The 24,864-nt window shown below is 28.9% G+C and overlaps 1 protein-coding gene across 1 annotated transcript in view; it reads right to left on the bottom strand.

Moving 5' to 3' along the window:
- The window catches only part of LOC142328776 (dehydrogenase/reductase SDR family member 12-like), a 42,802-nt gene extending 18,611 nt beyond the window's left edge, over positions 1-24,191 (bottom strand). The window contains exons 1-2 of the mRNA XM_075372802.1: positions 23,586-24,191; positions 15,254-15,387 (exon numbers count right to left, since the gene is read on the bottom strand). Coding sequence (XP_075228917.1) covers positions 15,254-15,387; positions 23,586-23,727 — 276 coding nt within the window. The 5' untranslated portion in view covers positions 23,728-24,191. The remainder of the gene's footprint in view (positions 1-15,253; positions 15,388-23,585) is intronic.
- Positions 24,192-24,864: the final 673 nt, after the last annotated feature.

The following is a 24,864-nucleotide window of genomic DNA, read 5'->3' as shown; positions in this document are numbered from 1 at the left end:
TTCAGAGTGCCTTACATATGTTGGAAATTGTGGAACATTTATTATTGGATCTATATATATAATAATATAGTATAGTATAGTATAGTATATATATAATAGTATTTACCATTAGTATGTAAATGAAGCTTTCTCAAAAGACTTCAACACTATACTACTCAACATTTTAATTTATAGTAATTTTAATCTCTAAAGTGCAGTTTAATGTTTCACAGGTAATATATTTCAGCAATATGTTCAGCAATAACCATTCCAACTGATTTCCAGACAAAACATGTGTATACGTATGTTAAAATGATTATTTGTAACAAGAAAATCAGTTAAAAATTTCAAAGAAGCAAAAAATAGAACTATAACATGCAACACAAAATCATATTTGCGACAGTAATATAATACATAATACAAATAATACTAACCCATTCTAAGAGGAAATGAATTCATTAATTGTTGAATATAATTCATTCAAGTTAACTTCCTTTGAAAATTTCTAAACATTCAATTTTTACAATAACACTGGTCAACAATGATTTTGTTATGGCCAATATCTGGTGAATGTTATATAATTTTGGGCACTGATTCCAAATATGAAAGTTAAAATTTTTTTTGGAGTTGTCCATCTTTTACAAGTGCATGAACAATTCAAATTCAATGCATTACTTATTTTAATTATTGCATTAGTTAAGTTGCTAAATAAATTATAATTTATTTGAACTGTTAAACAGCCATAAAAAATTAAATATATAGTATTGTTTACACAATAATTAAAATGATTACAAATGATAAACATGCATAAAATAATTTTCAATAAAACAATAAAACTAAATCAGTCTGTAAGCCAAATAACAATATGGAATGACTTTGAGTCGGCAATGAATAAAAAACAATTCATTGCTAAGAAAGGGTAAAAAATATCCCCCAAACTTTAAGAAGCTACCAAACTTCTCAAAATTATTTAAACCCCACATCCACAAAGTGCACCATTACAATTTAAGCAACTGTGAACTGTTGCTATTTAGGCAAGTTTCTTCTGTTTTGGGATTATAATAATATAACAAATTTATTTTAGGTTGCTATGGTCCTTATTCCATAATAAATAACATGAGAATCATGAGAACTACAACCAATATTTATTTAACTTGAGTGATCTACTTGAAACGGCTTTTTTTATGATTCATATCAAATTTTTTTTTATAAATTTAATTATGTCACCCATTACACATGGCGCAGCGTGTAGAATTTTGTTTTGGTGACTCATTGCTGGATATAATTCTGTAAACAATAAACAATGTATCATGTTGGCTAAGAAAAATCTCAACTACATCAGTCAAGTGCAAGCTCTTGTGTGTGTGCAACATTTAGTGGTGCAACTACTTTTCCTACCAATCTGTTATTTCATTTTTCTTTGTAAAGTCAATGGACATTAATGTGTGTATAAAATTTTGTAATACAAGTTCATGAATGTATTGTAATGAACTTTTTAATAAAAATGCCACATAAGTGCATTAAGCATCCAGTTTCTGCTAGAACTATCAGGATGTAAGTTGGCACAAAAAAACTACTAGCATTCAGCAAACATTTGGCACAGTACTAGGCTGACTGAAAACACTGTCAGTTTAATATAGATAATATTTATAACCAGAAATACATACGATGCTATTTAATTAAAACTAATTTAGTTCCCAATTAATATTATTATGATACTTACGTATTAACGACACCGCAGCTACAGCTTTATTTAAAAACGAAGTAGTCAATCAGATTTCGGTGGAAAATGGGCCGAGACAGATTCAAAACTGAATATAAATGGTTATTTATATTTATTTATTTTATAAATATAATTTAACCAAACTTAACCTATGCTCGCTTCGCTCGCTAACCTTGACTAATTAACACCATAATTTTTTGAGTATTTATTTAATAAATTTAGTAATTATTGCAATTATTTATTATTTAAATAATCAAATTAGCGAGCGAAGCGAGCATAGGTTAAGTTTGGTTAAATTATATTTATAAAATAAATATTAATTTATTAATGTTAAACTCTATATCGGCTCATTTTCTACCGAAATCCGATTGACTACTTTGTTTTTAAATAAAGCTGTAGCTGCGGTGGCGTTAATACATAAGTACCATTATTGTTTTAAAGTACTTTAAATAATTATTTTTTTTACTCACTTTATTGCTGTAGCTTGCATATTCTGAAGTTGCTGTCGTCAGTAGATTCTAAAGAGCTTGGGTCCGATTCTGAATTCACATGTATCACAAAATTGTCAATATGCACATCATATAAATGTCCATCTTCAATGTATTTTTTTTAACATTAACAACATTCTCGCAGACTTTGCTCCACTCAGCTTCAGACACTTTATGAAATTCCTCTTCAGCTAACTTAAGAATGTCTGACATGTTAAAAGTTGCATTTCTTTGAGCTGCTTGCCCTTTCACTTGACTCCAAATCATATTAATGAAATTTAAGTCAGGGTGATAAGGTGGCAACCATGGAACTGTGTGACCATAATTTTTGAAAATGTCATCTGAAATTTCTTTTGATTTTCTTTGTGTAATTTAGAATACATAATCTGGTCTTGTCATAGCAGGAGAATAATTAATAATTAGTTGTTTGGCAAACCATTTTATCACACCACTTTTTAAAGAGTTAGAATTTGGCTGCTCTTGTAGCAGAATGTTGAGATATGATGTGTTATCTAGTACAACTGATGGAGGTGCAAGTTGGGAGCAGACTTCTCCTGTAACCATTACATGTACTTTTCACAATCCATTAATTTGTGATAATCTCCTTTGTTATTTGACTCATACATAACTAAGTAAGTGTTCTGCCCAAAGGCAGGTTTTCACATGGTTGCCCTCCATTCTGCTGGATTCTGTGCCATCCGTTTCATTTTATAGTAACTTCCTTCCCTTTTCATATTGTCTATCATTTTCATTCGTCTCCGACCTCTTGCTTTCCTCCCTGTTATAAATCCTTTCAATGCCACCACCAGCAGTCATGTCTCAGCGTCCCAACCAACTGCATTTTTTCTTTTTATTATTTCAATAATTGCCCTCTCTTTTCCCACTCTACGAAGCACCTCCTCATTCCAAATTCGCTCCGTCCAGTTGATCTTCTCCATCCTCCTCCAAACCTACATTTCAAAGGCCTCCAATTTTTTCCTCTCCCTTCGTAATAGTCCCCCAATCCTATTCGTTGCCCTTTTGGTTGATTTGCTAATTATCATGCTTTTTTTTGTCTTCTTTGTATTTATCTTCATCCCATACTCCTCGCAGGTTTGATTTATTCTTCTCAACATTTCATTCATCATGCATTCACTCTCTGCCAACACTGCCATGTCATCAGGGAACCTAACGCACTCTATCCTCCTTCCACTAATATTTACACCTTTATTACCAGTTAGACTCTTTTCAATTATCGCTTCTAGGTAACAGTTGAACAAAAATCTGTTACATGTGTTGACATCCAACATCCCTGCCGTACCCCTCTGCCAAGTCTGCTTTCCTCCGATAACTCATTCCCAATCTTTATTTTTACCTTCTGACAAGTACAGATTTCTTATTAATCTCCTTTCCCTCCAAGCGACTCCTTTTTCCTTTAAGATTCTCAGCAATTTATCCCATACCACCCTGTCAAATGCCTTCTCCAGATCTATGAAGACCACTTTGCTTTTCAATATATCTTTCTCCGATCACTCTTACTAACCCTATTGCATCCCTTGTTCCCTTCCCCCTTCTAAAACCAAACTGCTCTTCCCCAATTGATCTCTCTAGTCTTCCATAGTCTCCCATTCAACACTCTTAGTAGTATCTTAGCTGCATGCGATATAAGGCTAATGGTCCTATATTCCTCACATTTCAATGTATTACTCTTCTTTTCAACTGGGACCATAATAGTAGTCACGAAAACTTCCAGCCAGTCACCACTCTCATATATCAAATTACACAGGCTTGTGATATCCCTAATTCCCCTTTCCCCTAACCTTTCCATAGCTCAGCTTCATTGAATCCACATGCTTTTCTGTTCTTCATTTCCTTTAAGGCTTTTTCTACCTCTTCCTCCATAATGTAATAAAACTTTCTCCTCCTCACATACTTCTGATTCATCTTCTGTCACTATTTCCATTCTAGTTTTACTTTTTCCCTTTTTAAATACAAGTTCCATAACTACTCTATACATCTCTTCAAACTTTCCTACCCTCTCCAATTTCTGAATATCTTCACACCGATCTCTCTTCTTAATTCATTATTTAGTCTCCTGTACATCTTTTTACCCTCTTCTGTTCTGACCTTCTTCCAATTTCTTCTCTCATCCATTTTATCCAGCATCACCTCTGTAACCCATTCTTTCTTTATCCTCTTGGTTTGCTTTTTACCCCCAGCATCTTTGATGGCATTTATTAGATCTTCCTTCATATATATACCCATCTCGTGTTTGGTTCTGTGTCCTCTTCCCTTCTCTCTCTATTTACTAAATAATTCTCCTTTAGCCTTTCCCTTTTGTCTCCATCGTTCAGTACCAACTTATTTAACCTCTCTACTCTTTTTCCTTTGTTCACTCTTTTCATCATCATCTGTAACTCTCCCACCACAAGATTATGATCCGATTATGGATACACTTTTGAATTTTTTAAACAATTTCTATACCTGTGTTCTATCATAAAGTAATCTATCTGGTATCTTTCTCTATTTATTCTTGATGACCATGTGTATCAGCATCTCTTGTGGGCTTGGAATAGTGTATTACCAATTATCAAAGAATTCTCCTTACAGAAATCCACCAATCTTGCCCCTCTTGCATATAACTAAAGCCCCTCAAAATAAATAAAGCAATATTAATGAATCTTTTATTACAGTTTGGCATGAACAATTATTAGCAGTGAGCACTTATAAACTGGTGTTTTCAGTCCCTTATAAAGGTTTGTTGTATCTACCCTTGATTTTGGTGTCAAATGACTACTGTGAATGTAGGTTTCATTTCATCTGTGTACACAATCTGTCTTCCTTCTTTGTGAAACAGGGAAATTTGTGGTAGAAATTTCATTCTTTACATTTTTATTTCATGCCATTCTATTAGTATTTTCTGATTGTCTTCTAGTTTTTTCCATCTAAATCCCATTTTATGTAATATTCTCCTTAAACATTTTTCACTCCCTTTGAAATTAATTTCACTTTCATGGGCTTTTTGCATAATTCTCTTCACAGTAAGAACATATTTTTTGGTTACATAAAATTTATTTTTTAAACGCCTCAACGCATCCATGATGAATTTAAATTGCACACAGTACTGGGGCGATTTACACGTTTTCTCGGCAAAACCAACATGGATGGCTTCTCAGTTTCATTTGATTTCCCTTCTCCTACAATTCTTTGGACTGTTCATTTTGACATGTTTGTTGCTTGAACAACCATACTTAGCACTTCAGTTTTCCTCAATCCGGTTTCAGCATTTTTTTGTAAAAAGAAAATTGTAAACACTGAATAAAATTTTCCTCACCTGACTATGAACTACTGTTGTACATTTTTCTCTTCCCTTGGGCATTTTAAAAGAAAATACTGTATTCAAATATTAAAAATTTACATGACTAAATTTATGACAAAGCCTTAAATGAAAACAACACAACAAATAGTAAAAATAAATCACCAACAGCTATTCACTTCATTAAGTAAAGTACACACCCCAATAAATATTTCTAGAACATAATTTTACAAGTGATGTATGGCATATGAATCTTCACAGCACTATGATTACAGTAGATTAAAAGTAAATAAATGAAATTCAAAGAATTCTATGTTGTGTTTACAACAGTTCATAAATAACAAATTAGTCATAAATAATTCATGAATGATTCTACTATTATTAGTTGCTATTTAACAGGAAGCAGGTCTAGATCACAACATTAATATGTAATTTAGAATAAAACTCAACAATTACATGTGCTATCGCAAGTTTATGAAACCTGTTTTTTAAACATTACCATACCACAAAAGACAAGAAAATGACAATGTTTTTAGTTTGCTTGTAACAGAGGCCAATGCATGCAAAGTACTAGTAATGATAGTACATAGGCTTTCAGATCCTGCAACAACATATGTGCTGATACATATAAAAAATTTGTGGTGAGGAAACATTAGTCTCAGAGAAGAAGTATAACTCTACTGGTATAAAAATCACATGAATTATATTTTGGATGTAAAGCAGGTGATCAGGTTCTGGGCTCCTCATATTTGCTGCAATTCATGTGTAATGCTGTTGACTGGTAGGTTGATAGGATCTTGTCACATGACATTTGCAATTCCAATGGTTTGGAAAGAACTGAAGAATCGCTTCACAGACAGCTATTTTTGGGTAATGAAAATATCAGGGATAACAACTAAGACGTACTGTCAAATTTCCCGATATTCTTTCTGCTATAAAACCAGAGCCTCACAGCCCAGTTTCCAATTCCAGTACCACCAAAGTCATGGAAATTAGACAAAGATTAAAAGCTGTTGATATTGAAGGTTGTGCAAATTTTTCAGATATGAAAAAAGAAGAGACCAAAACTTTATAGAAAATACAAATGCTGAACCACAAGAATTAAATAGAAATTCTCATCAGGACTGAAAGAATGGAATCTTTTAAAAAATAATATTAAAATAAGTACTTTCTGTGACAGGTCAGTATGAATTCAAGCATTTCTTCTTCCAGTCTGAAGACTGTAATGATGTAGAATCTTTACTAAATGCTTTGAACATATGCACCATCCTGATGAGTGGCGCCTTTTTATAGATCCCTCAAAGTATAGTTTGAAAGCAATCCTTCTTCATGTTGGAAATATTAATCCATATCAATCCCTTTAGCTCGTGAAGTAGTTACATGAGACTTGTATTGGATATGATTCAGTATGAGAAATATTTGAGGCATATTTGTGGCAACCTGAAAGTGATAGAAGTGTGACTTATTGTACAACTTTTATATACTAAATTTTGTTGCTTCTTGTGTGAGTGGGACAGCAGAAATAGGAAGAATCATTACGTTAAAAAGAGTGGTCAAAAAGAGAAACATTTCCTGTAGTAGATATGAACCTTGTGAATCCAACACTAATAAAACCTGAAAAAGTTTACTTTCCGCCATTACACCTTAAGCTAGGTTTATTGAAAAATTCTTTATAGCAATCGATCATGATGAGACTAGATTTCACTTTCTAAAACATAAGTAAGCTGAAATAGAGGAAGATATATTTGTTAGACTGCAAATAAGAAGACTAATTAATAATAATATAATTGAAGACAATATGAATGACTTCATAGTCATTCATACTGTCTTCAAATTCAAGATTTCCGCACAGTAACCTCATGGTTACTGTGCGGAAATCTTTTAAAAATGTTGTAAACAACTTCCTTGGAAGTCATAAGGCAGATAACTTAGAATGAACTTATAACTGAGCTTCTTAAAAACTATAAATTACTTGGATGTAATATGTCACTAAAAAGATCCACTTATCAGGTTCTCATTTGGATTTTTTCCCTACCAATCTTGGAGCTGTAATTAACGAACATGGAGATCATTTTTACCAGGAAATATCCACTATTGAAACACGCAATCAGAGAAAATGGAAATGAAGATGCTGGCAGTCTTGAGATTCCAGCAGTAGTCACTGCTGGAATCTCAAGACTGATGTACCTAAGCAAACTATACCAGAAAATTCAAAAGAAGCAAATTTAAGCATGTAGAAATTGCATGTATAATCAACATCACAATGATTTTTTCTTACAAAAAAAAGGTAATTACAAAAAATTATGTCTTTCAGAAAGGAACAGGTGATTTGAAATCTGCATCAAAAATACAATAAGATTCAACTATTAACATTCTTGTAACAAACAAAAAATGAAATTTTGTTGTCCAGTGTAATCAAAATTATTTGTACTATTACAATTATTTTATTTATAAAAATATTACTTTGTTTAATTCATCCCCACTACGTCACAGAAATAATTTGTAACAATTCTATGTTGCTTGTTAAAAATATTGTTATTTCCTTTATTATAATAATAAAGAGATTTAAAATCAAAAGTTCTCATTTTAAATGTGAAACAATTGTGGAAATTTACATAAACTAACACAAAAACCTGTCAATGTCAATCTGCAATAAACACTCACTATTTTTATTTCAATTTTTGATAACTCAGAATTTTCATTATTTTGGATTAGAAATTCCCTCTCCTTAATTGTGATTGTGATTTAAATTAGTGATAAAGGTTATTAAAGAAGAATAATAGAAACATCTCATTTTAATTTTACACAAAAATAAATTGTTGGATTTTACACATGTTATTAAAAAATAAATTATTGTGCAAGTAATCTATGTGAATAATCTAATGATCCAGTTATCCAGTGAATCCATCACTCTGTGATTAAATACCACTGATTATTACCGAAATTATTACCTACATACTTTTCATGTCACTTTTACGAATTACATTAACATACCACTATAATTATTCATATCCAATTTTATAGAATTATAATAAAGTATTCCTTAATTTATTTGAAAGTAAACTTCATGTCATTAAAAATAAGTAATTATTTTAAAATACTTTTTCTTTCTTAAGCTATAATAGGTAAATGATATTTATATTGTTTATCCTTTAACTCAAAGGAAAATTTCACAAAATACATACTTCTATACATAAAACATTATATTGTTTTGTTAAAATTTTGATAACATAAAGTTTGAATAAAATTTAAGTTTTAAAGTTTTGTTAGGTAGAAACGTTCTAGTATTTAATTTTGTTTTTGTGTGACTAATGTTGAAAGTACATTAATTATTTCACCTGATACTTTTACTTTTTTTTTTTGAGGTTCATTGCTCGAATAAGAACTATCCAATTCTGAAACTAAAATTAGTGTGTAAATTATATTATTAAATGTTTATAATAAACATACTGAAAAAAAAGTAATCATAATATAATGTTCACTTCCTTTGAATATTTTAACCGAGTACTTTCTTCATTTTCTTAGATTTTGTGCTAAGTCTCAACAGAAGTGCCAATGATTCATTAATATGAAATTTCAATATTCCAAAATGATATTTTATATTAGCAAAGTTTTTACTACACTGTATTGTTTAAATAAACAAAAAAATATATTTTTTAAGTTGCTACATTAGGAAATCTTTTACACCAAAACAAAATACAAAAGCTAGCTCAAAAGTTGAGCCTCCTGATAGTGTGCTCATTTTGCAGTTAGAAAGATGAATAACCAACATAGTCCATATGGAGATTCTTCAAGGTGAAAAATAGTAGTTCTCTTCAGCTATTCTTTTATAATTTTTATTTTAAATGAAAAATTGGCATTTTAATAAATTGGTAAATATAAATTGTACTTTCTTCTAGTTATAATACATACGAGGTCTGTAAATAAAGTAATGAGACTGCTTCAGTAAAACCTTTTATTTACAATCCAACTATCCATAGATTCTACCACCTTCAAAATAGTTCCCTTGAGAAGCCACGCAGTGCTTCAAATGGTTTTTGCACTCTTCATAGCAGTATTGGAACTCAGAAACCAGAATATCCTTCAGATGGTCGGTTACATTTTTTAAATGTTTTCTACTGTTCCAAAATCGTTTGAGATGTTTTTTTAAAGTTGGAAACAGGAAAAAGTCGCAGGGACTCAAGTCAGATGAATAAGGTAGTTGAGGAACTACAGGAATGTTTTTCTTTATCAAAAATTCATTAACTGGAGAATGCAGTATGACAAACTGCACTGTCATGATGTAGCATCCAGTAGTCTTTGATGGCTGGTCTCACGCGGGTAACTCTTTTCCACAGTCTTTCAAGAATTTCTCGGTAAACATATTGATTTATAGTCAGTCCTGTAGGCAAAAACTTATGGAGAACGCCATTACTATCAAAGAAACAAATTAGCATGGTTCTGATTTGCTCAATTTTTATTTTTTGGGACATGGTGAGTTTGAAGTGTGCCACTCTTTGCTCTGGCATTTTATTTCTGGGTCGTACTCAAATATCCAAGACTCATCACCAGTAATAACATTTTTTTAGAAAATCAGGATTAGTTTCAATTCGCCCTAGATTGCGGCACACTTCCACACTGTTGTTTTTCTGTTCAACAGTGAGGTTTTTTGGGACCAATTTTGCATAAAATTTTCTCACGTCCAATTCATTTATCAAAATTTGATGGACTGTGATATGATTCAAATTCAACTGTTCTGCAATCATTCTGATAGTTAATCGCCAGTCGTACTGTATCAAGTCTCTAATTCACTCAACATTGTCATCACTTTTTAACGTTAACAGTCTTCCAGAGGGTGGATTGCCCACAACTGATTCCCAGCCATCTGAAAATCCTTTAAACCACCTAAAAACTTGGGCTCATGACAGAGCGTCATCGCCATTTTCAATTTTGAAAAAGTTTCAGTAGCATTTTTACTGAGTTTAACATAAAACTTGATTGCACAATGTTGCTCATAATTAGTGTCACTCATTTTTGTAATGTGCAACAAAAACTCGTTTCACAAAAAGTTTGTTTTCATCTCACGTGTCAACAATAGATTAAAAATATTAATATCTAATATAAATCAGCTGTTCATGTAATCATATGTATAAACATATGGTTATATTACTAGTTACTAGTAATAGTAACTTTACAGTGTTGCCACTTTGGTTGCCAAAAAAAAATTGTCTCATTACTTTATTTACATTATCCCTCATATACTACACTATTACTACCAAGAAAGTAAAATCAATGCATACATAAATAACTAATATATAACATGATAATTTATTTTAACTAATATATTAATATTATTCTGAATAAAAATGAGAATGTTCGTTACGTATACGTACAATAAACACAGCATACATTTCAGCATCACATTTCATTTTAGAATTTATTCGCTACATTAACATAATCTTGTTATCATAATATTTATCATATAAATATTCTTACAAATGAACTACTTTAAAGTAGAATACTGTAAAATCTGCATAATGCATGTATCTTTCTTTTCATACATATTACGGTATACATAATAATAAAGTATGCATACAAATGTTTACTTCTATTACTATAAAAAAAAAAAAAAAACAGTTAATTTTTTTCTACTTACATACTTTATTATGCAATTTATTAATTTATATTAATAAAGCAAAGACAATATGAGTAACTGAGCAAATGCATTATAATGTTTTATGTAAAATCCACTAATTTTAAAAATATAATTAAATGAATATAATTAAAAATATAATTTAATGAAATTAATCACTTCAGCGGGCCAATAAAAAATAATTAAAACTATAATCAAAATGTTTTAAAAAAGTCATTTAACAAAAAAAACCTATTACCGAGTAGCTAATTTAATTATAGTAGTAGTAAATACAACTTTGTAGATGTGAATGTTAGACAGTATGAAAGGAAGTGAAGGAAAAAACAGAATTATTTAAAATTTGGAAACACAAATAACTAAAGAGGATTATGTAAAAACATAAAAATGAAAAATTATGCACCTCTAGAAAAGATGAAGCAAAAAAAAGTAGAGTAATATTATATTTAAACAATACAAACCAATAAAAAGCTATATTTAAAGAATACAGACAAACTGTATGGATGAAGCATAATAAAAATAATAACGGTAAAATTCTTAAATTCAATTTATATGATTAGCAAAATTTAAACACATTTGCTAAATTTATAATGGAATACTGAATTTTTACATATACTTTTAGCAGCCGTATATAATTCGCACGTAATTATTACATGAAAAAAAATCAAATTTTCTTTTCAGTTTAAAATGCATTACAAACCTGATTGCCAAGGTTTTCAAAATAATTTAAATTTTTAATACTGATAAAATGTTAAGTTTTAATAAAATAATTCATTAAAAAATTGCTGAAATGAGGTAATTAAACTGCTACATGAATGAATACATAATTCAGATAGATGAACAAGCCGTCTTTATCATTTAATTCCCTTGTTAAGGACTGAGAATGAATTATTTAAAAAATTTATAAAGTAAATATACAGTCACTAATAATGAAAAAAATTACATATTTGAAAAAAATAAAAAAATTAAGCAGTTCAGTATATACAAAAAAAGTTGGCAAAGAATTCCATGATTCTTCCAGCTATGCTGTTCAAGTCGTACAACACCTTGTGTAGCATTTTCTTTGCAAAATCTTTTCAGCAAAGTTAAAAAGTTGAAGTTGTTGCAATTTAAACATTAAAGGTCTGACCTATTAAAAAAAATTAACAAGAATTGTAAAAAAAAATATTGAAAAAATAAAGTATAACTTTAATGAAAGTAATGAAAAAAGTTATTCAATTTTGAAAAAAAAAACACAAAAGAACACACATCAACCTGTATAAAAACACACAGTAGTATTTTTGTATAACACACAGAAAATTTATAGAGTATTCACAATACTTATGTTTTCATTGCCACTTTTAATAAATTAAATCTACTTATAAAATCTTTACACCAATTTATTTAAAATTACCTAAAACGGTTTTTTTTTTTTAGAGAAGCAATATTTCTCTATGTGAGCATTTAAATAATATTATTAATTAAGAATGAAAGAAATAATAATGAAGTTTATATATAATTAACTGTGTATTTCTTGAAGCAAGCTGCTCTAATCAAAAAAAGTTTAACCAGTTTCCTGATTTAATCACGCAAATGACGAGAAAGTTACTTTTTTATACATGGACTAGCATTTTAACTTATTCCTGGCATAATCTATATAATAATATACCAATCTCTGTAAAATATTTATTTATTTATCCAAAATAGTCAGTTTCATATATTTCAATATTTAACTTCCTCTACAGGTTTCACCGTAATATATTTCTCTATCAACATAATCAAGCAGTGATTTAAAAAAGCAATGAATAAAAAAATAATTTCATAATTATTTTTCAATGAATTTGTAAAAATGCAGTTGTGTTCAATGGTTTTACTAGAAACTAAAATGATAGAACACAGAAAAAGATTAACAAAACATTTAAAATATGCGAAAAAAAGAATGTAGAATATGGAATGAAAAACGTAAGGACATAAGGTTGCACATTAACTTCTTCAGAGCAACAAGATAAAATATATCTTTAAAAATTACAACTTTAACATTACTGCAGATAAATAAATTGATCTCTGTCCTCAGAAACACCACAGATATAACAAAACCCAACTGAAAAGGCAGGCACTTATAAGTTGACTTGTAAAGACAATAACTATAAATTAGGATAGTAAAGAAAACTTTAAAAAAATTTAAATTACGATAAAAAGAGTTTTTAAACTCATTATAAAGATAGAATGAATACCAAACAAATCAGCTGTAGCCTGGCATTACGAATTGCCAAAAAACTGGACACAAGATTAGTTTATTAGAAACAATAATTTTTAAAAAAAATTGTATGTAATAAGTAGGAAATAGATAGTTAGAAAACTTACTTTATTAATTATGATACAGAAATTTCATTGTTGAACAACAATATGTAAAAAATCTAATACCTTTTTAGAATTTTAAATTTGTAAAAAAGTTTCCACAACTGCAACTCATTTACATGCCATATATATCATCCTCATCTAACTAGGCCACAGGGAAGTTGCTTATTATTAATGACAATTAAAAGTTTTCAACCATAATAACATTAACTGGTTATCCGCTTCATTATATTTTGTTCATATGGGATGTTATCCAGATATTCATTTGATTGGCTTAGGTTCTCATACTACTTTACCTTTCTTGAGATAACTTTAGTAAAACCAGTCTATGTAAAAGGTATGTATTAAGTTGTAAAGAACACCCTTAAAGTGAGGTTTAAATGGTTAGATTTTTAATGACAACTTTTGTTTATATTTTACTTTCATTTTTTAATATTATTCTGCAAAACCTAGCTAAAATGCCTAGCTAAAATATAAGTTTCACCCTGTTTTATAAGTACCATTTTGTTAATTAATCTTATTATTATTTCTTTATTTTAATTTATATATTTTGTATACATACATTTTCTTTCACTTTTAATTAAGTAATTAGCTATACAATGTTTATTTATAGAGTGTCATAATCATAACATTTGCAGACAGCCTAACACACAAGCTATGAATCAGTCCTGAAAATGACACTGTCCTCAAAATAACACGTCAGGTTTACTATAAAAAGAGAGAGTTGTTACCTATTGCCTTCTCCATTTAATTCAACATACTGCAGCATATATTTACATAAAACCCACTCAGATGCAGTTGATATTTAGCCTTTAAGAAATATCACACTTGCCTGTTCACCACTGGAACTGGTTATAGATTAAATAAAACTCTTAAAAGAAGCAATTCTTAACACATGGTGCTGGTTTCTCAGGTGCTTTAAGTTTGTCACAGCCACAAGAAATCGATTACAATAATGATCATCAGAGGGAAGCAATCAATAGTAATACTAACTAGCTGGATAATATTCGCTTACTAAATCTTTTTCTGAGTGAAAAAGAAAAAATGAGTAAATTTTGTAGTTTCTTAAAAATAATTATCATATCCCATTAAAAAAATTCATTAAGAACATTGTTTAAATTAAATATGATTTTTCTTGGTCCTCAAAACTATGATACACAGAGAATCTTTTAATACAACATATTTATACCTATAATAATTAACATTATTTTACCTAACCCACAAATTCTCTATTAGATAGTACAATTAAGTTGGTGTTTGATTCTAATAATGTTAAAAATCGTAATTTATAATTGTCAAGACAGACTTCTACATAAAATCTACAATAAATCAGGATATAGCATGCTGAAACCCAATAAATTCTAGGTAAATTCAATAAAACTTAACTGTAACACTGGTAAGATAATGTTACATAATATTTGGATGACTCTTTCGAGAATCATAATGAGAATAGTCCAGCATATTAACAAATTCCAGTAATCCCACTTTTTGACTACACAAAGTATAACCACTAGAAGTAATATTTCATTTTTATAAAATTTACTAAAAACAGGGAATTTACAATTAAATAAAACAGTAAAAACACAACTAAAGCAGTTCAAGAAATTAACAATTTACTACAAATAATAGTAACGTAAAAAAAGAATGAAAAAGATCCAAAGAATGAATGAAAAAGCAGAAGAAACAGCAAAACATCAAAAAGTAGCAGCACATAAGAGAAGCAATGCACATCAGTGAAAGATAACATCCTTTTTTTTGTTGCTGATAACAACAATTAATGAACACAATCAGTTAGGCTGTACCTGATTTCCAGTTTCATTCATAATAGCTGTTTGTACGTATTCACCTTTCTGATGATTACGACAAACCATATGTATTGTACCACCACGTCTTGCTATTTCACATGCAATACTCTGACCTATGCCACTGTTTGCTCCTATACAACAGTGTTTTTTTTTTAATTTGTAAACAGATTACATAAAAGTTATTAGATTATTCATATATAACAATAAAGCCAGTTATTTACTTAAATTAACTTAACATACATTAATTCTTACTATTGATAAAACATGCAGTACAACTCACTTAATTGTTTAAAAACGTTTGATTTATTAATGGTAAGCAGAATATTAACTAATTAGAAATCAAATACTCTTCTAAACAACATTAAAGAGAATCAGAAGTCGAGCGACTTAGGCAAATTAATAGTAGCTACACATGGAATTGCAAAGTGTAATTTTTGGTACTTATATTATTTCCAAGCTATCACTTACAATTTTTCTTCAACAAATTTCAAAGAAACAGATTCATTATTTATATATTATGATTTTAACAAAAATTAATTTCCTTCTCTCTCCTACAAATAATAAATAGGGATTGTAACATAAAACATAATAGGAATTGTTCATAGATATGAATTGTAATAGTAAGTGTAAGATAGACTGTGTTTTTTTTTTCATTTCATATATATATATATATAAACAAATTATTATGCACATATATTGCATATAATAATTTTTACTACTTGGCGAACAAAGCTAAAGAACCCTTCAATTGGTATTTAATTTTTTTTTAAATAGTAAAACAGGTTAGCCTACAATTATATCTATAACTCTGTTTAGTCATACATGTACCCAACTCAAAAATCAACTGGTCTAAAAATTGGCACATTTACTTCTACACTGGCTGATCTCAGATTCAATTCCAGCAAGGGTCTAGCATTACTTAACTTATCCCAAGAAATTGTGTAGAATGCTAATAGTTAAGACACCACACAATGTACCAATACACACATTAATACCTGTAGATAAAAAAAAAATGTGTGACTGTTTTATCTAATAATAAATGAAAATGTTTTGTTTTAAGACTACATAGGAAATATGCCAATTCATGATAAGCACACCTTACCAATATAACAAATAAACATCACATTAGAAGAACTAACATGAAGTTGTCCAGTATAATGTATAATAGGAATAAGACAATGCAGTAAAAGTCTATTCAAAAATTATATAATTTTATATCACGGAGAGATCCCCTTCCCCAGTTTAAGGGAAATTTCTTTCCTGTATGCAAAGTACATATTTTTTTTAATTTGCTAAAAAAACTGTAAATGAGATCTTTAAAAAAAACTTGTTTTTGAAAGAAAGTTTCAAAAAAATTATTTCTCAATTGAGATATATCAAGTTTGAGATATATAAGTTTCAAATACATAAACTAATTATAAATCATTTTAATTAAATAAAGGAGTACATGCTTCAAATATAATTTAACAAGAAATCAAGTTACCACAGGTAGTTGATAACTGTATTTTCATTTAAGACTTGGGCGACAATTATTAAAAAAAGCTGGCAAAGTATTGGTTGACCTACCTGGCTTCGCTGATGATGTCATTTGATAAATCACACAGCTTTTTCATTGCAAAATCTTTCCAGCTTCACCAGAAAATTTTTTGCAATTCAAACATTAAGGGTGTGATTTTTATTTTGATAATAAAATAATTTTATCTTTTTTATAAAACAATAATAAAAATATAATAATATAATTAGAAAACATTTCTAATAAGCAAATTTGTTAATGTTATTAATAATAAATTATGATGTTAAATATCAAATTAAAAATCTACACTTATAACAAAGAGAATTTAAAAAAATTGCAGACATTTCTACAATTTAAGTTTATATAACAAGTATAAACTTTCAAAAAATTATTGAAAGATATTTAAACCAACAGATGATAAAGCAAAAAAACAAAAACCATATATTCAAATTTTAAGAGTGGGGTTTAATTTGTTGAAAAATTATTTGTTTAATTTTATATACATATTTGTGTAAATGTACTGTAGGTAGCACATTTTCTTATATAAAGTTTTCTCTAAAATGCCTCTGAAGAAAATCAAAATTTGGTTTTTTCACAGTATCTACCCATTCCCTTAATAAATTTTGAAAAAATACTAATATGATCCCATACACACGAATATTTGAACCAAATTTGAAGAAGGTCGGTTTGGTCAATCCTGAGACATATGAACAAAAGGAGTGAGGCATGCATATATACACATGTTTTTTTGTTCTGGATGGACAAGTTGGGGCCTAAAACAATACGATTTTTAAAAAAACCTGATACCTATTTTTGACATAATCACCATACATTCCCCTGCAATATCTATTCTAGCTATTTTTGCCAGGAAAATAAAAGTAAGAATAATTATGAGAGAAAGCCAAAAAATAAAGTGAAATTTTAATTTCCCTCCCAATCACATGTCTTGCATGCAACATTAACTGTTCTGCTATAAATCATGACATTGTACCATCTATTCATTGGAAATATTGTTAGGTCTCTATGGTTGTATTTAAAAGTAAGTTTTGAATGAGTGCTCCTTTATCCAACTCCACCAAAGAAAAAATGCAGACTTTGTTATTTTCTCAATTCAGAAGCAGCAAATAACAGATTATTCTTTGTCCACTTCAAAGAATAAAGACAATACCAAAACAGTTCAACAAATGATTCACAATAATTAACAAATAAAGTTGATGAAGTTGCAGTTGAGTTGAATATAAGCAATAATCCGCTTTTCAATGATCCTTAATTTTTTACTTTTAAAAAATCTATTATTGTTGAGTTCCACATCAACCAACAGATATCAAAATAGAGAGTTGTTTGAAAATTTCCCAGAAGCTTTTTAAATGTTATGAATATGAAGGAGATTCATTTCTGAGGTAGATAATAATTATTAATGAGAAATAGGTCCATCAATTTGAACTAAAGAGCACTGTCTTGCTGGAAGAAGAATTGTGAATATAATTTTTATTATGATGAAAAGCTCACGTAAAAAATGAAAAATTGCTTAAATACCACACTGAAAAGTTTCTTCCAAAAAGGAATCTAAAAATGAACTAAATACCCACCCTACTCGGTGGGTATTTCTACAAGAGTATTTCTGAAGAGCAGTAAAAGCTGCTTTTACAACATAAAAATAATCAGATTAAGAAATACAGCACAGAAAACAAGTTACAGTTAACTTATTTTTAACTTGGTTCTTTTATACCACAGAAACATAATAGAGGTGTAATGTACCTCCACAGTAACTGAGTGAGTTTCTCTAATTTTCAATTGTTCTTTGTATACAGTAATGTAAGAGTATACAACTATTATACTAACTACCCTTATATCTCAATGTGATACTTGCTTTCATATATTGTAAGCTATGTTTTTTGTTGTTTTTTTTTAGCTTGGTGTTTGCTAACTTAATGTGTCCGAGTAATATTTTATGTTAATCATCAAAGAATGGACATTTTTAGAGAAGCATGTTTGTAAATCTTGTACATAGTCTACCCATATTCTTTCAAGAAAATTTCAGACATAGATTTCTGAAAACTCCTGCATCGTAGCATGATACTAAGCAAAGTATAATTAACAAATTTTAGAGAACTGGTTCCATCATAGAAGAACCAAACAACAACCAAGCATGTTTTACTATGAAGATAACCTTCAAGAAATTTATGATAGACTAGTGTTATGTCCTTTCAACTTGTTGAGAAAATAGATAGCATATGAGGCAGAATTCTGTATAGTCAATCCATATGAAGTGATTCAAGCAAAACCTTTTTTTATTTTTATAAGTTATTCCCATATACAATTAGCAGTCCAAAACAATTTTTTTTTTATCCCAGCTCACTTAGCGTGGCATCCATTTTTGTTTTGCAGGGTGAGGTAATTTTTGACTTTGCAAACATAAGCATAAACTTTAATATTTTTTTACTGAAATATGTTATAACTTTGCAATATACACCAATTAATTATTTCATCAGATTCTCCTCTTTAATATTACTTTATAGATTGGCTCTATCACATGATAATATAAAAATAAAAAATAAATAATTTTTTTTATTTAGGTGTCAAAATGTTCAAGAATTACAACTAACAAATTGTAATTCTTCTAAAAACAACAAAGTTGAATTTAAATATGAAAGAAACCATTTAAACCACAGCAGAAGCTAGATTTTCTTAATTTTTTTTTTTTGAGTACATCTATAAATTGTGAGTCCTAAATTAATTGTCAGCACCATAACACAATGTTATTGTTCAGAAATCTATATTTTAAAAAACAAAAATTGTGAATCAATAATTTCAAAAGAATGGAAATAGCATGCATACTGTTCAATTTCTAATTCCTTCACAATTGAAGTACTTTTTGAGCACATTACATAACAGCATTTCTCGACCTAGAAGTCATGGTGAAATGAAAGAGGGGTCGTGAAATAATATTAGTCACAACTTTACACATAAACAATAATGAAATCATTTTACGAGAAAAAAATGTATTACAAACATTTTATTGATACTTATAAGTACAATGTAATGAAAATAAATTAATGAGATTGTTGCATTTGCCTTTCATTTAAAAGTTTCTCCAAAAGAGGATCTATGTTAGGAACACGCAAAAGCAAATTGTTTTCAACTGATAGAATATGATTCCTATATTTATTTATAGCATAACAATAGATGAAAAACAATTTTCACGGACGTAAGACATGGCAAATATTAATTAATATTTTCAATCCTTTTGTGGCCAAATTTCCATATTCAATTCGAGAGCAAGCCAAAATATATTTAAATCTTCAGATGTGAATTGCAGTTGTAATTTTTTATCAGCAGATATTTTAATGAGCTAATCATCAATCTCAACTGGTAACTTAGTAGCTGCAACAATGTTTTCACTAAAATCTAAAAATTAAATCATTTTAATTTTTTGGGAAATACTCTGCCAATGGAATTTTTAGCTCACACAACTGCATCTTCATGCTATCCAAACTGTGGTGAATAATAGTGTCTTCTTCATCCAAATTTTTCTCAATATAATTGGAAGTAACTGGAAACATATCAAAATTTTTGCTTTGCAGGTGAGTAATCCAGATATCAAGCTACTTAATGAAAGTATAAACTTTGTCAGTCATCAATAAAATGTTTTTCTCACATCCTTGAAAATTCATATTCAAGTTGTTTAAATGTGAAAATACATCAGCTAAGTAAGCCAACAACAACATATATTCATTATTCTGTAAAAACAGTGAGAATGGCATTTCTTTATCCAGGAAAAATATTATTTCTTCATCTTGCAATTAAAGAAATGGGTTAACACTTTCTCCCGCAATAACCATCTATCTGACTTCTGTACGGAAAAGAAAAGATATTTCTTTTCACCCATTTCATCGCATAATTTAGCAAACAACCTATTCTGTAATGGTTGATTTTTAATAAAATTAACCATTTTTACAACTTTACACAGAATTTGTGTGAGATTTTTGCGGTATGTCTTTTGTGGCAAGAACATGTCTTTGCAGGAAGTAAAGTATCCATCATTGTGCCCTTGATATAAGAACATCTTTTAATTTTGAGTGCACATTAAAAAACCCAAACCTCAATTAAAAGCTTAAATAAAGATACCAGATGCAAGCTTCACATCGAAAATAAACTGGCAATCTGTAATCCATTGTGCCTCTTTTATACTGCTGACAGCACGATGTGTTCAAACATACCATAAGCATGTTTGAACATGCGCTCTCACAGTGAATATTATGCAAGCAGACCAAATTACAAGGACCATGTACACACCAAGTTGGAAAATTTAAACTGCTCTTCATACATGCATGTTCATACCTGTTGCTATCAATGCAGCTAAATAGTATTAACTAGGTTCAAAGGGTTGAGGTTGGAGGGTTGCAAAATATTCATTATATATTTTAAAAGTGTCCCTTAAAAGTGTCCCTTCAATAGTTATACATACCAATTTTTAACTCTATATAACTCTCAGACAAAACAAAAACTGATGATTTGAAATTAATCACACCCATGTCAATTCTTCAAATAATATCAACATACAACACTCAAACAGAAAGTCTAAAATACAAACTATAAAACCACTAAATTTTGTAAAAAAAAAATGTAATAAATATTACAAAATCTGGTAATTACGTATTAATGCCACCGCAGCTACAGCTTTATTTAAAAACAAAGTAGTTAATCAAATTTCGGTGGAAAATGAACAGTCTCTTTATTAATTTTAATAAATGGCTATTTATATTATAAATATAATTTAACCAAACTTAACCTACGGTCGCTTTGCTCGCTAATTTTGACTAATTAACACCGTAATTTTTTGAGTATTTATTTAATAAATTTAGTAAAATTGCAATTATTTATTACTTAAATAATCAAAACACTCCTGTTAATTAGTAAAGGTTAGCGAGCGTAGGTTAAGTTTGGTTAAATTGCATTTATAATATAAAAAACCGTTTATTAAAATTAATAAAGAGACTGTTTTGAATCTACATTAAACTCTATATCGGCCCATTTTCCACCGAAATCCGATTGACTACTTTGTTTTTAAATAAAGCTGTAGCTGCGGTGGCGTTAATACGTAAGTACCCAAAATCTATATATAAAAAACTGAAACTTGTTTATCAAATTCAGAAGACTGAAACCTGTTAAATAAAAACCATGTATAGTTTTGGAACTTAGGCACAGAATAGGTGGTAAACAAACTTTTTTTCTAGCATTAAATAAAAGCAATCTTTTCAACAGTCTAATAAATTACTGAAATTTTCTGCTATGATAAATTATGCATTTTTATAAATACATAATAATCACTAATACTGATGACATTATAACATAACTTACAGATCTACACTCACACATGTTAGCTCCAATGCAATTCTTAATTCTATAGATATTCATTACATTAACATTAGTATGAATATTTAACATAACATCTAAGTTAATATAATTAAGGTATTTTTTTAAAATAAAACTAAACCATAAAAAACACATTTTGAACTAGTTATGTTACTTTTGAGTATAATTATAATCAATAATTATAGATAAAGAAGAATGGCAATAACTTTTCCAAAATTCTATTTTACATAAAAAGCAATTTAATTCTGTTTTGAGCTACAAATTAAACCATGTTCTGAAACAAACAGCTACATAATAACCAGATTAAATAATTTATGCAGAATTGCACATTTTATTCAGATTCTTAAACATGGAAATTGATTATACAATTCTAGGTTACTGTAGTTTCAATAAAAAAAAGACAATGATGATATCTGAAGAATAGCAGTGTTGTATTTATTTTATAACTTATAAATTTTATATTCATTACTTTAGTCTACCAGTTTAGAGACAGAATAAAATTGTCATGTTTTTGTCAGTTAAAATTACCTTAAGAGTAAATAATATCATTAATCTTACTCACACTAAGTTACAGCTATTTATTCAGTTGCCATAAAGACATTAGGTTATTTTAAACTACCCTGACCAACTTTATTTTAAATAAATTGTCTAACAAAGATGAAATAATAGTTGAAAAGATACACATGTCAGAACACTGATTACAAACTACTTTCAAATTGGATGATTCAGATGCTGTCCAGTTTAATTTGTGAATGAGATTTGAATAAAATGTTTATTATTTAAAATATTTCAAACCACGCACTTATGAAGTTATGTCTACTACATGATTATAAATGTTACTTTGGGCTATGAAATGCTAATTTCCATGAGCCTACAAGTTATATTTAAATTCAAAAACTGAAGATGTTGTAATTTGCCATCTGAAATGAAGCTGATAAAAATTTTACTTGCAAAGGTTTGTTTATTACAACATAACAGAACAACTGAAACTGTTCAGTTATCTGAAAAATATACATCTAAGTAGTTGCTAGATAAACATCATGTATAATTTATGTGGAAAATTTCATTTAAGTAACTGTAGAAACAATTAGGTATTCAATCTTTACGTACCTAGGGCATGCTTCAGCTGTACTGTATTTTACCAAAGAGAAAATAATATAATTGTACAGACCCTATCCAAATAAAATTATTAAGCAAATGCACAGAATAAAAAACAACTCCATAAGTGTTTATGCATAAACTACAACTATTTTACAAAAAAAAAAAAAAAAATCATTTTTACTTATCAGTAAATTATGACTGATGCATTTTAACGCATTTCACATAGCTCAGTTATTTTTCAGCACACTAAACTCTAATTCAGACTATATAATCTAGGCAAAATAAGCTTACTAATAGTAACATCCTTCTAAAAAAAAGAAAGTACACGAATTTTCATACCTGTAATTAGATATGATTTTCCTCTAGCACTGACGTCTAAATCTTTCTCAAAAAATTTGTTTTCTGCTTCCTCAAAACCACTTTTAGTATATTCTTGCCAACTAGAATAAAACCATGCAGCCTTTCTATAAAATGATATCATCGTTAAGACCTGCACTTCAAGTTTAATGAGATTACAATGGATTACAATTTTTAATATTTATATCAATTTTCCAATTTTCCACATACGATAATATAAGTTATAAGCTCATAAGAACGTTAAGTACGCGAAAACCAATACAATGAACAATATGAAACAAATGTTCCATATAAAATAAAAATCTAGTCTCACACCCCGCATATTTCAGACTTACATTAGCAGTAAATACGTATTTTAACTACGAAATCCACAAAGGTTTAATTATAATAACAACCTAACATAACCTACAAATTGATAACGCTGGACACCTGCTGCTCCAGCTCACAATAGTAAACACCAGCTTCTACCATAGAGCAAGTCTTGATTGCCATATTTAATCCAAATTAAAAGTAGCGATTTTAATTTGTAAGACGTCACAAAAGTTATAATCTTCATTTAGTGTAACGAATGCATTAATTTTACATTATTTCAATGAAGCAATGTAAAAAATAGTCTTCTTCATCTTTTAATTTTAATACTAACTGTTGTAAATAAATATGGCGTAAGTGAAACTATATTATATAACCGCTATCTTTATTCCGTTCACCTAGGAATTTACAACCCCTTTACGGTGACGTCACGCGATAGCATTATTCACTCACAGACTAGATTTGAATTACAGATCCTTTTGCAATAAAGAATGAGTATTATAAAAAGAGAGAACGAGATAAAACATTAATGGAACAATATTGTGTAATTAAGTTGCAAACTAGGAGAAAAACTGCATATACATATGCAGCAAATAAACATCTAAATATTTTATTGATTTTACTTCAAGCACTTTTTTTTATGAATCGTACTATTTAGAAAGATTAAAAAATAGTATGGACACTTAAAAAAAAATGGGCTAAAATTAATTTAAAAACCGGGCACTTTTTTGTGAATCACTTTCTTTTTAGCCAGAATATGGATGTTTAGCCTGAATAGTACTCTTGTATGCGTCTAGTACTGAATCGTAATTCTCCGTAATGATAGTCCTGCTTTTTCCAGGTAGTCTATGAGAACTACACCATGGAAATCCCCAAAAAACCATAGCCATGACTTTTCCTACTGATGGAACCGTTTCCATTTTCTTTCGCGCACTTTCACTGTTCCCATCCA

This window comes from Lycorma delicatula, chromosome 8 (assembly GCF_047948215.1).
Source record: "Lycorma delicatula isolate Av1 chromosome 8, ASM4794821v1, whole genome shotgun sequence".
Classification (NCBI taxonomy): domain Eukaryota; kingdom Metazoa; phylum Arthropoda; class Insecta; order Hemiptera; family Fulgoridae; genus Lycorma; species Lycorma delicatula.
The sequence above is the reverse complement of the archived record's forward strand: the minus strand, read 5'-3'. Positions and strand labels throughout refer to the sequence as shown.